A 12,931-nucleotide genomic window follows, 5' to 3' on the forward strand; every position below is an offset into this window, starting at 1 on the left:
TTCTGTGGAGAACACTGGTGTGATGGAGGACTCGTTCCTCCATTGATGGGAGAGGAGGTGCGGCTGCTCCTGCTGATTCCATTTTTCGGTGCGGGATTCTGTCACGATCGTAAAAGGGTGTGAAAAGAATCAGACGCAGAGAGAGAGCCGCTTGGGGGAAAAATATTCCTTTTACTGCTTAACCAAAATATAAAGCCCGAACATACAGGGCGCAGAAAAACACTTGACACAACCCAACATACAACGCACGTAACAAAAAACAATCCCGCACAAAACAAGGGCGGGTCAAACTCCTAAATATAGGGAAGCTCATTACGAAATAAAAAAAACCCACAGGTGCAAATAATCAGAACACACAAACAGACAAACGAAAAAGGGATCGGTAGCGGCTAGTAGGACGGTGACGACGACCGCCGAGCACCGCCCGAACAGGCAGGGGAGCCAACCTCGGCGGAAGTCGTGACAATATACTTCTAGACACAGTAGTTTATACTTCTTGACAATGGTATTTTATAGCTCTGGACACAGTAGATCATAATTATTGACACAGTAGTTTAAAATTTAGACAGTAGTTTATACTCTAGACACAGTAGTTTATACTTATAGACACAGGAGTTTAAACTTCCAGACACAGTAGTAATATACTTCTAGACACAGTAGTTCATACTTCTAGACACAGTAGTTTATACTTCTAGACACAGTAGTAATATACTTATATACATAGTAGTTTAAACTTCTAGACACAGTAGTTTATACTTCTAGACACAGTAGTAATATACTTCTATACACAGGAGTTTATTTTTCTAGAAGCAGTATTTTATACTTCGACACAGGAGTTTAAACTTCCAGACACTGTAGTAATATACTTCTAGGCACAGTAGTTTATACTTCTAGACACAGTAGTTTATACTTCTAAACACAGTAGGTTATACTTCTAGACACAGTAGTTTATACTTCTAGACACAGTAGTTTATACTTCTAAACACAGTAGTTTATACTTCTAGACACAGTAGTTTATACTTCTAAACACAGTAGGTTATACTTCTAGACACAGTAGTAATATTCTTCTATACACAGGAGTTTATTTTTCTAGAAGCAGTATTTTATACTTCGACACAGTAGTATATACTTCTAGACACAGTAGTTTATACTTCTTGACAATGGTATTTTATAGCTCTGGACACAGTAGATCATAATTATTGACACAGTAGTTTAAAATTTAGACAGTAGTTTATACTCTAGACACAGTAGTTTATACTTATAGACACAGGAGTTTAAACTTCCAGACACAGTAGTAATATACTTCTAGACACAGTAGTTCATACTTCTAGACACAGTAGTTCATACTTCTAGACACAGTAGTAATATACTTCTAGACACAGTAGTTTATACTTCTAAACACAGTAGGTTATACTTCTAGACACAGTAGTTTATACTTCTAGACACAGTAGTTTATACTTCTAGACACAGTAGTTTATACTCTAGACACAGTAGTTTATACTTCTAGACACAGTATTTTATACTTTAGACACAGTAGTAATATACTTCTAAACACAGGAGTTTATTTTTCTAGAAGCAGTATTTTATACTTCGACACAGTAGTATATACTTCTAGACCCAGTAGTTTATACTTGTAGACACAGTAGTTTATACTTCTAGACACAGTATTTTATACTTTAGACACAGTAGTAATATACTTTTAGACACAGTAGTTTATACTTCTAGACACAGTAGTATATACTTTAGACACAGTAGTTTATACCTTATACAAAGTAGTCACTGATCTGATGAGTGGTAGGAGGATAAAGATTGTCTGGTGTGAACAACATTACGAAGCACTCAATCATATTTTATTTGTATAAAAAAAAATGTTCAATACATTTCACATACAGTCAAGTAATTGGCAATCCAGGCCTATTGACTAAAGAACAATATTACACTTTCACACTTACAGAAAATTATCTGGGACACAAATAGATGTTTATAAGCTATCTGAGACACAAATAGACGTTTATAAGCTATCTGAGACACAAATAGATGTTTATAAGCACAAGCGTTTGTCGCACATTGGGTTATTGCATGCAATCGCGGAAGATTCCGTATATACACAAGGCTTGCACAAGCAGGTGCTTGTGGGTTGTCACAACCCCATAAAGAGAGGTTAGACATACAGTAGGTTGATTAATGATTCACAAGCTCTAACAGTAAACCCCCCCCCCCCCCTAGCTCTTAGTTGTAACAGTGAAATCAATTTGTAAGCTGAAAATCTAATAATTTTACTCATAATTAATTCAAAGATCAGATTTAACCATCAGTATCCCTTTAAAGAAACTACGTCTAAGACACTTTTCACCTGAGTGTGTTACAGTAAAACATGTTGGTCAACATGAGGATTTTAGCGGTTGTGGCGGTGAGTCCTTTAGAGAATGACGCTGACGCCCTACTCCCCTCTGAGTACACCCCCTTTGCCAAAGCCTCAGTGAGCCAGCAGTCTCAGGAGATCCTGCCGAAACCGTACCCCAGTGAAGGCGTACAGCAGTGGGTTGAGGCAGCAGTGCGTGTACCCCAGGCTCTCTGTCACCACCAAGGCCTTATCCAAACTAGTCCGGGACTGGCAGCTCAAACCAGAGTCCAACCCTCGATCCACTAGGGTCCTCACCTAAACGTCACAGTGGAGAGAAGTCTATGGCACCTGTTCCATAGAGTTTATCATGCACTTCTTTGACCTGGGCCACTATATAGTTCTATGTACTTTGTATTGTATTATAGGGCCCAGGGTTCTGGTCAAGAGTAGTGCACTAAATAGGGAATAGGGGACCATGTAGTGCACTATATATATATGTATTTATTATCTATATCTATATATATATATATATCTATATTCTATATATATATTTATTATCTATATTCTATATCTATCTATATATATATATATATATATTTATTATCTATATTCTATATTCTATATGTATTTATTTATTATCTATATTCTATATCTATCTATATATTTATTTATTATCTATATTATATATCTATCTATCTATATATATATTTATTTATTATCTATATTATCTATCTATCTATATATTTATTTATTATCTATATTATATATCTATCTATATATCTATTTATTTATTATCTATATTATCTATCTATCTATATATTTATTTATTATCTATATTATATATCTATCTATCTATATATTTATTTATTATCTATATTCTATATATATATTTATTTATTATCTATATTATATATCTATCTATCTATATATATATATTTATTATCTATATTATATATCTATCTATCTATATCTATATATATATTTATTTATTATCTATATTATATATCTATCTATCTATATATATATATTTATTATCTATATTATATATCTATATATATATTTAATTATTATCTATATTATATATCTATATTCTATATCTATATATATATTTATTTATTATCTATATTATATATCTATCTATATATATATTTATTATCTATATTATATATCTATATATTTATTTATTATCTATATTATATATCTATCTATATATATTTATATATTTATTATCTATATTATATATCTATCTATATATATTTATTATCTATATTATATATCTATCTATATATATATATTTATTATCTATATTATATATCTATATATATATATATATATATTTATTATCTATATTATATATCTATATATATATATTTATTTATTATCTATATTATATATATTTATTTATTATCTATATTATATATCTATCTATATATATATATATATATATATATATATATATATATATATTTATTTATTGTTAATTTAAAAACAAAACAGTATAGTCTGCATGTTCTTGACTACATAACATTTTTGGGGGATCATCAAATAAATTAAATGAATGAATGAATGAATGAGTTCATACCAGCATGGTGATGTTGTAGGGTAGCCAGCACAGGCAGAACACAGCAGTGACTAGTGCAGCCAGCCTGATGGCTCCCTCTTTCTCCAGGCTGCGCTGACCTCTCTGGCTATGGTGCAGGGTGACCGCCACAGCGGCGTAGCAGTAGGTCATGACCCCGAGAGGCAGGAAGAAACACAGCACGTGGGTCAGGAGCCTCTCCTGGAACAGAGGTACAAATACATCCCTTGGTTTATTCCCACTAGATTGAGACACCAGGGATCCATCCTAAATGGCAGCCTATTCCCTATATACACTTTTGACCAATAGGGAATAGAGTGCCATTTGGGACACACTCCAGCAAATGTCTGCGTACGTGGTTATTTGAAAACATCTACTGGCTAAGTCTAACGCCCTATCTCTGGCTGAGAGACTCCATCCAGGTCTAACTCCCTGTCTCTGGCTGAGAGACTCCATTCAGGTCTAACCCCCTGTCTCTGGCTGAGAGACTCCATCCAGGTCTAACTCCCTGTCTCTGGCTGAGAGACTCCATCCAGGTCTAACTCCCTGTCTCTGGCTGAGAGACTCCATCCAGGTCTAACTCCCTGTCTCTGGCTGAGAGATTCCATCCAGGTCTAACTCCCTGTCTCTGGCTGAGAGACTCCATCCAGGTCTAACTCCCTGTCTCTGGCTGAGAGACTCCATCCAGGTCTAACGCCCTGTCTCTGGCTGAGAGACTCCATCCAGGTCTAACTCCCTGTCTCTGGCTGAGAGACTCCATCCAGGTCTAACTCCCTGTCTCTGGCTGAGAGACTCCATCCAGGTCTAACTCCCTGTCTCTGGCTGAGAGACTCCATCCAGGTCTAACTCCCTGTCTCTGGCTGAGAGACTCCATCCAGGTCTAACTCCCTGTCTCTGGCTGAGAGACTCCATCCAGGTCTAACTCCCTGTCTCTGGCTGAGAGACACCATCCAGGTCTAACTCCCTGTCTCTGGCAGAGTGACTCCATCAAGGTCTAACTCCCTGTCTCTGGCTGAGACACCATCCAGGTCTAACTCCCTGTCTCTGGCTGAGAGACTCCATCCAGGTCTAACTCCCTGTCTCTGGCTGAGAAACTCCATCCAGGTCTAACTCCCTGTCTCTGGCTGAGTGACTCCATCAAGGTCTAACTCCCTGTCTCTGGCTGAGACACCATCCAGGTCTAACTCCCTGTCTCTGGCTGAGAGACTCCATCCAGGTCTAACTCCCTGTCTCTGGCTGAGAGACTCCATCCAGGTCTAACTCCCTGTCTCTGGCTGAGAGACACCATCCAGGTCTAACTCCCTGTCTCTGGCTGAGAGACACCATCCAGGTCTAACTCCCTGTCTCTGGCGGAGAGACACCATCCAGGTCTAACTCCCTGTCTCTGGCTGAGAGACTCCATCCAGGTCTAACTCCCTGTCTCTGGCTGAGTGACTCCATCAAGGTCTAACTCCCTGTCTCTGGCTGAGAGACACCATCCAGGTCTAACTCCCTGTCTCTGGCTGAGAGACTCCATCCAGGTCTAACTCCCTGTCTCTGGCTGAGAGACTCCATCCAGGTCTAACGCCCTGTCTCTGGCTGAGAGACTCCATCCAGGTCTAACTCCCTGTCTCTGGCTGAGAGATTCCATCAAGGTCTAACTCCCTGTCTCTGGCTGAGTGACTCCATCAAGGTCTAACTCCCTGTCTCTGGCTGAGAGACTCCATCCAGGTCTAACGCCCTGTCTCTGGCTGAGACACCATCCAGGTCTAACTCCCTGTCTCTGGCTGAGAGACTCCATCCAGGTCTAACTCCCTGTCTCTGGCTGAGTGACTCCATCCAGGTCTAACTCCCTGTCTCTGGCTGAGAGATTCCATCAAGGTCTAACTCCCTGTCTCTGGCTGAGTGACTCCATCAAGGTCTAACTCCCTGTCTCTGGCTGAGAGACTCCATCCAGGTCTAACTCCCTGTCTCTGGCTGAGTGACTCCATCCAGGTCTAACTCCCTGTCTCTGGCTGAGAGATTCCATCAAGGTCTAACTCCCTGTCTCTGGCTGAGTGACTCCATCAAGGTCTAACTCCCTGTCTCTGGCTGAGAGACTCCATCCAGGTCTAACTCCCTGTCTCTGGCTGAGACACCATCCAGGTCTAACTCCCTGTCTCTGGCTGAGAGACACCATCCAGGTCTAACTCCCTGTCTCTGGCTGAGAGACTCCATCCAGGTCTAACTCCCTGTCTCTGGCTGAGAGACTCCATCCAGGTCTAACTCCCTGTCTCTGGCTGAGAGACTCCATCCAGGTCTAACCCCCTGTCTCTGGCTGAGTGACTCCATCCAGGTCTAACTCCCTGTCTCTGGCTGAGAGACTCCATCCAGGTCTAACTCCCTGTCTCTGGCTGAGAGACTCCATCCAGGTCTAACTCCCTGTCTCTGGCTGAGAGACTCCATCCAGGTCTAACTCCCTGTCTCTGGCTGAGAGACTCCATCCAGGTCTAACTCCCTGTCTCTGGCTGAGAGACTCCATCCAGGTCTAACTCCCTGTCTCTGGCTGAGAGACTCCATCCAGGTCTAACTCCCTGTCTCTGGCTGAGAGATTCCATCCAGGTCTAACTCCCTATCTCTGGCTGAGAGACTCCATCCAGGTCTAACTCCCTGTCTCTGGCTGAGAGACTCCATTCAGGTCTAACCCCCTGTCTCTGGCTGAGAGACTCCATCCAGGTCTAACTCCCTGTCTCTGGCTGAGAGACTCCATCCAGGTCTAACTCCCTGTCTCTGGCTGAGAGACTCCATCCAGGTCTAACTCCCTGTCTCTGGCTGAGAGACTCCATCCAGGTCTAACTCCCTGTATCTGGCTGAGAGACTCCATCCAGGTCTAACTCCCTGTCTCTGGCTGAGAGACTCCATCCAGGTCTAACTCCCTGTCTCTGGCTGAGAGACTCCATCCAGGTCTAACTCCCTGTCTCTGGCTGAGAGACACCATCCAGGTCTAACTCCCTGTCTCTGGCTGAGAGACTCCATTCAGGTCTAACCCCCTGTCTCTGGCTGAGAGACTCCATCCAGGTCTAACTCCCTGTCTCTGGCTGAGAGACTCCATCCAGGTCTAACTCCCTGTCTCTGGCTGAGAGACTCCATCCAGGTCGCACAAGCTAACAAAATAACTGGCTGAGCCGTTTGATGGGGACGCACCGTCAGATCCCAGTTGTTGGCATGGAGACCGTGACTGTGGAAGAAGCATGAGAGCTGAGTCGGGTCTATGGGACTCTCCCCTACAGACAGGAACACAGCATTGGGGACAGACAGGGCCAGACAAATGAGCCACAGTGCCAGACAGGTGAGGTGTACGTTCCTGGGGCGTCGGCTCTGGAGGCTGGTGATGGCATGCACGATGGCCAGGTAACGGTCGAAGCCGATACATGCCAGGAGGAGACTCCCACAAAGGAAGTTGAGTCGGTTCAACAGCCCAATCAGCTTACACAGGACGTCTCCGAGCACCACCCCCAAGGACACCTGTGCCAGTGCGAAGGGGAAGGTGGCTAGCAGCATCAGATCAGCCAGGCCCAGGTGTAACAGATAGATCTCTGTGATCCTCAGGAGGCCACGGCGTTTCAGCAGCACCGTTAACATCAGCCCGTTACCTGGTGGGACCGAAAGATAATAAACATGAAGACTGTTATTAGGTGGAATATAAACCATAAGATAATACACATATAGACTGTTACCTGGTCGAATATAAACCATAAGATAATAAACATGAAGACTGTTACCTGGTGGAATATAAACCATAAGATAATACACATATAGACTGTTATTAGGTGGAATATAAACCATAAGATAATACACATATAGACTGTTACCTGGTGGAATATAAACCATAAGATAATACACATATAGACTGTTACCTGGTGGAATATAAACCATAAGATAATACACATATAGACTGTTACCTGGTGGAATATAAACCATAAGATAATACACATATAGACTGTTACCTGGTGGAATATAAACCATAAGATAATACACATATAGACTGTTACCTGGTGGAATATAAACCATAAGATAATACACATATAGACTGTTACCTGGTGGAATATAAACCATAAGGTAATACACATATAGACTGTTACCTGGTGGAATATAAACCATAAGATAATACACATATAGACTGTTACCTGGTGGAATATAAACCATAAGATAATACACATATAGACTGTTACCTGGTGGAATATAAACCATAAGATAATACACATATAGACTGTTACCTGGTGGAATATAAACCATAAGATAATACACATATAGACTGTTATTAGGTGGAATATAAATCATAAGGTAATACACATATAGACTGTTATTAGGTAGTGTTATACCTGGACTATTGGAAGATCCAGTAGGAACACCAGTGTGTGTGTGCGTGTGTGTGTGTGTGTGTGTGTGTGTGTGTGTGTGTGTGTGTGTGTGTGTGTGTGTGTGTGTGTGTGTGTGTGTGTGTGTACCTGTCAGCCCCAGGAAGAACACTAGGCTGTAGACCAGGGGTTGGAACACAGTATGAAACAGCTGGAGACCTGCTCCATCAGTACAGGTGTACTCAGTATCACTGCTACTGTTAGAACTCTCCAGCAAATCTGAGTAGTTATCAAAGCCATAGAAAAGACCTCCGTCCTCAAATGAACCCTGAAAAACAGGTTGAAAATCAGGTTACAAATCAGGTTCAAAAACAGTTTAAGAAACAGATAGAAAATCATGTTTTGCTGTTGAAAGTTATATATTTTGTTGTATATCGATTGATGTACTTTTACTTTACACCTCACAGCTTGACGTCCTGAAATTACGTCACCGTCCATTGTAGCTCTTTGACAAGATAATGGATAATGATGTTGTTTCAATATAAAATGTTTTTGTGGCTTAATTGCTTTTAATTGGTGTGTGGACAAGTGCAGTGAAAAGAGGTAAGAAAGGGGAAGCCCAGCAGTATAAAGGAGAGGACATCTGTGTATGTCTTACCTCTCTGTAGAGATACAACACAAATAGACAGGAAATGGAGAGGAGAGCAGACATTTTTCACTTCCTCTCTTACGGTAAGTAGTACATGGATCTGTGATCAGGCATCCGTAACCAATTCACTCATCTGAGGATGCTATTCAATCAAACATACATTGCTCTATGCTGTTGTTACGAAATAGCTATTTTTTTTAGCCATGGTCAGAATCTAAGTGGTTCTTTGGCTGTAATAATCCGGGCTGTATCACAACCGGCCGTGATTGGGAGTCCCATAGGGCGGCGCACAATATGCCCAGTGTCGTCCGGGTTTGGCCGGAGTAGGCTGTCATTGTAAATAAGAATTTCTTCTTAACTGACTTGCCAATTAAATAAAGGTTACACATTGTACAGATTAAAAAATATATATATTAATACAGGGATTTAAAACAGTATTTATTCTGTCAACACCATTACAATAAACTAACCAATTGAATATTACCGTTTCATTTCAATAGATTTACATTTTCTAAAGTAACCTTACTTTACATACATTTTTTTACTTTAAATTAAACATTTTATTTTTCTGCTGGTTAACTCAAGAATCAGAACAACTAGATATAGTAAACCCACATTTCTAGCTCTGGAGGCAATGCTCACTTACAAAAATAATCTGCTCAGACCTGCATGGATGTAAAGCATTCAGTTAGCCAGACTCACCTCCTCATAAGTCATTTTTGTGTGCTTGTTATACTAATTTCAGGTGACCCTGATGTGGTGAGTGTAATGTTGGGTTTGGGTTTTATATCCCTTGACCCCCCCCCCCCCACCCCCCATGCTATAAACAGACAATAACTATTCAACCAATGCAGTAGTCACTTCCTCAATACGCTTGTTTATGATGCGCCCATGTGTGATCTGATTGATTATAGTTGGCTAGTAGGGTTAAGTTGGTTCATAAAGTTATGAGCTTTAAAATGCATGATTTTATTCCCTCATGTTCTATTCATCAGATCAAATAGAAGAGGAACTAATGAGGTGGTTAGCTGGAATTAATGGATGCAATGAGGGAGTTATGCATTAACATAATTACAGTGTTTAAACAATGTTCAGAATTTGCACAATTTAGATTTGGCACATTTCTTTGGATTTTTATATCCATTGAACAATGAGCAGTTCATCATGACTTATCATGCATGCATGTTATTTGATTCACATTTAGATTTGACATTTAAATAAAATAGCAGAAATGTATTTTACTTGTGTGGTGCATATGGGTGACAGAGGACAAATGACAACACAGGCAGGCAGTTTCAACTACATCTGAAGAAAAGGGATTGCTAGGCTGCGATACTGAGAAGTATTTCGCTTGCTGAATATTGTGAAGAATGCTATTAATAGTTATTGTGCTGTGTACACGTCTATACCGTTGCATGTGTAATAAAGAAATGTTTTTTTTCAGGTGATTATTATGGTATTGAATCAGGTGATGATGACGGACAGTGGGAGGGCTTAAATAGAAGGGGAGGCCATCTTGGTCTTTCTGTTTTAGACCAAACCGTAGCTTTACAAATAACAGCTGACAGAAGTCAAAAAACAACAACAGATAATATCAACAATCCGCGGTAACTGTTCACTTAATCCTCTCCTTGTAGACTACATTTGACCTGATATACATGTACCGACCAGTATTTCTATGTGGGGTGTTTTGGCAGCGGGGCGTATCTTTTTTTCCAATGTTTTGTGCTCATGGCGTTAACGTTACTTCAGCCTGCGTCCCTTCTGGTTTTAACCTTAGCTAGCAAAATAGCTAGCTAGCTAACATTAGTTAGCTAGGTCGCTAACTAACGTAGGTAGTTACGTCGGGAAAGTGATGTTTAATACTTTAAATGTGTTTCTAAATATGTGATTTATGTTGACTTTACTCTAAATATCCACCTGGCATAAATAATGCATGTTTTTTGCCGCGCCGCTAGCTAGCTAACGTTATCAATCAAATGTATTTTTAAAGCCCTTTTTACATCAACAGATGTCAGAAAATGCTTATACCGAAACGAAACTCAGCCTTAAACACCAAGTAATGCAGATGTAGAAGCACGGTGGCTAGGAGGAACTCCATAGTTAACGTTAGCTAGTTAGCTAGCTACCGGTTAGCAGACGTTTGGCTAACACACGGTTAGTTAGTTAGTTAGCAAGTTTTGCTAGTTAGATATTATCGCTAACGCGTCGAAGGTGCACGACGTTTTGACAACATTTTGGGGTCTGTATGCAATTAGCTACTAGTGAGACTATTTATTAAACGCACCACTCCCGGCTAGTTAATTTGTAGCTGGCTAAACCGTCGGGCTAGTTTACAAACTAGCAACTAGTGCTAGTTCTAACGCGTTAGTTAGTGACATGGTTTTATTGGCTACGTTAAATAACTAGCTAGAACTCCGCTGTGAACTGAACTTGATAACTAACTAAATTAGGTACCTCACTTTTTTTTCTTTTAAACAATTTTTGTATGAACAATAAAGTCTTCCGTGATAACATGTCTAAACCCTGTCTGACACTTCTTCTCTACCTCAGGGTGAAGAGTTCTGGGGATGGAAGTATTTAAGACAGGTGTGACCATGCAGCCTCTGGCGTAAGGCGCTCTGACCTATGCTACACCAAGCGTCAATAGACCGGAGTTTCTTATTTTTTTCTTTTTTTTGTTGTTGCTTGTGTCAGTCATTTTGTTGACAGTTTTTGATGAGATGTTCCGCAAAGAACAATACTATTGAGGAACAGGAGAGGAGACGATTGCTTCTATCTAATTACATTTGCTTTGGATAACAGCCTGTGAGAAGGCAGACTATTCCTCAAGATTTATCCCCCCCCCACCCCCACACCGCCACAATCAGAATAAGAACTGTATCACGCCCTTTGTGGATAGGATAATTGACTAGCCATGAGTACCGCCAGTACCCATAACCCAGTGATACTGGGCCATTCCAGCCAGAATGGCCAGCTCCGAGGCCCGGTGGTGAAGCCTGCAGGAGGGCAGGGCAGCGGAGGAGGAAGTCATCAGACACATCAGCCCAGCCAGATGAAGCAGGCCTCCAGCACAATCAACAACGGCACTGGGTCTAGCAGCACCCAGTTGGCTAAAGCTACCCTCACAGCCAATACTGTCATCAAGTGAGTCCTAGTTCATTTACAGTGAACGAATGGCTCTCAAGCGTTCCCTTTTGGGGCATGTACTCATAACTCATATTTTTCCACAGGCCTGGAGATGACTGGAAGAGGAATTTGACGCTCCCTCCAAAAGACATGAGGATGAGAACTTCGGTAAGGAGATGTTCCCTTTTGAATCAAATGTAGTTTAAAAACTGTTGTAGTTATTGTCGTGGTCTAAAGGGACTACACTAGGGCAGTAGTAGTCAGGTTCCTCTGTTACACTAGGGCAGTAGTAGTCTGGTTCTTATGTTACACTAGGGCAGTAGTAGTCAGGTTCTTATGTTACACTAGGGCAGTAGTAGTCTGGTTCTTATGTTACACTAGGGCAGTAGTGGTCAGGTTCTTATGTTACACTAGGGCAGTAGTAGTCTGGTTATGTTACACTAGGGCAGTAGTAGTCTGGTTATGTTACACTAGGGCAGTAGTAGTCTGGTTCTTATGTTACACTAGGGCAGTAGTGGTCAGGTTCTTATGTTACACTAGGGCAGTAGTAGTCTGGTTCTTATGTTACACTAGGGCAGTAGTGGTCAGGTTCTTATGTTACACTAGGGCAGTAGTAGTCTGGTTATGTTACACTAGGGCAGTAGTAGTCTGGTTATGTTACACTAGGGCAGTAGTGGTCAGGTTCTTATGTTACACTAGGGCAGTAGTAGTCTGGTTATGTTACACTAGGGCAGTAGTAGTCTGGTTATGTTACACTAGGGCAGTAGTAGTCTGGTTATGTTACACTAGGGCAGTAGTAGTCTGGTTATGTTACACTAGGGCAGTAGTAGTCTGGTTCTTATCTCTGTTACACTAGGGCAGTAGTAGTCTGGTCCTTATGTTACACTAGGGCAGTAGTAGTCTGGTTCTTATCT

The 12,931-nt window shown here is 41.0% G+C and overlaps 2 protein-coding genes across 3 annotated transcripts in view; one reads left to right on the top strand and one right to left on the bottom strand.

The window, feature by feature from the left end:
• Nucleotides 1-1,828: 1,828 nt before the first annotated feature.
• Nucleotides 1,829-9,634, bottom strand: LOC129831734 (C-X-C chemokine receptor type 5). Its single transcript, XM_055895134.1, has 5 exons — nt 9,591-9,634; nt 8,390-8,567; nt 7,086-7,534; nt 3,927-4,124; nt 1,829-2,659 (listed from the first exon to the last, which is right to left on the bottom strand). Exons 1-5 carry the CDS (start codon nt 9,603-9,605, stop codon nt 2,477-2,479), a joined length of 1,023 nt encoding a protein of 340 aa, XP_055751109.1. The 5' UTR covers nt 9,606-9,634; the 3' UTR covers nt 1,829-2,476.
• A 753-nt stretch (nt 9,635-10,387) lies between these two features.
• ddx6 (DEAD (Asp-Glu-Ala-Asp) box helicase 6) overlaps nt 10,388-12,931 on the top strand; it is a 68,518-nt gene continuing 65,974 nt past the window's right edge. For both annotated transcript variants that reach the window (XM_055895136.1, XM_055895135.1), the window contains exons 1-3: nt 10,388-10,495; nt 11,442-12,035; nt 12,122-12,185. In XM_055895136.1, coding sequence (XP_055751111.1) covers nt 11,806-12,035; nt 12,122-12,185 — 294 coding nt within the window. In that variant the 5' untranslated portion in view covers nt 10,388-10,495; nt 11,442-11,805. The remainder of the gene's footprint in view (nt 10,496-11,441; nt 12,036-12,121; nt 12,186-12,931) is intronic.

This window comes from Salvelinus fontinalis, chromosome 33 (assembly GCF_029448725.1).
Source record: "Salvelinus fontinalis isolate EN_2023a chromosome 33, ASM2944872v1, whole genome shotgun sequence".
Taxonomy (NCBI): domain Eukaryota; kingdom Metazoa; phylum Chordata; class Actinopteri; order Salmoniformes; family Salmonidae; genus Salvelinus; species Salvelinus fontinalis.

Coding starts and splice junctions, on each gene's coding strand:
- LOC129831734 (XM_055895134.1), bottom strand. Junction 7,535..8,389: donor GTTCTTCCTGGGGCTGACAG/GTACACACACAC, acceptor CGGTCCCACCAG/GTAACGGGCTGATGTTAACG. Junction 4,125..7,085: donor CCAACAACTGGGATCTGACG/GTGCGTCCCCAT, acceptor CCTCTGTTCCAG/GAGAGGCTCCTGACCCACGT.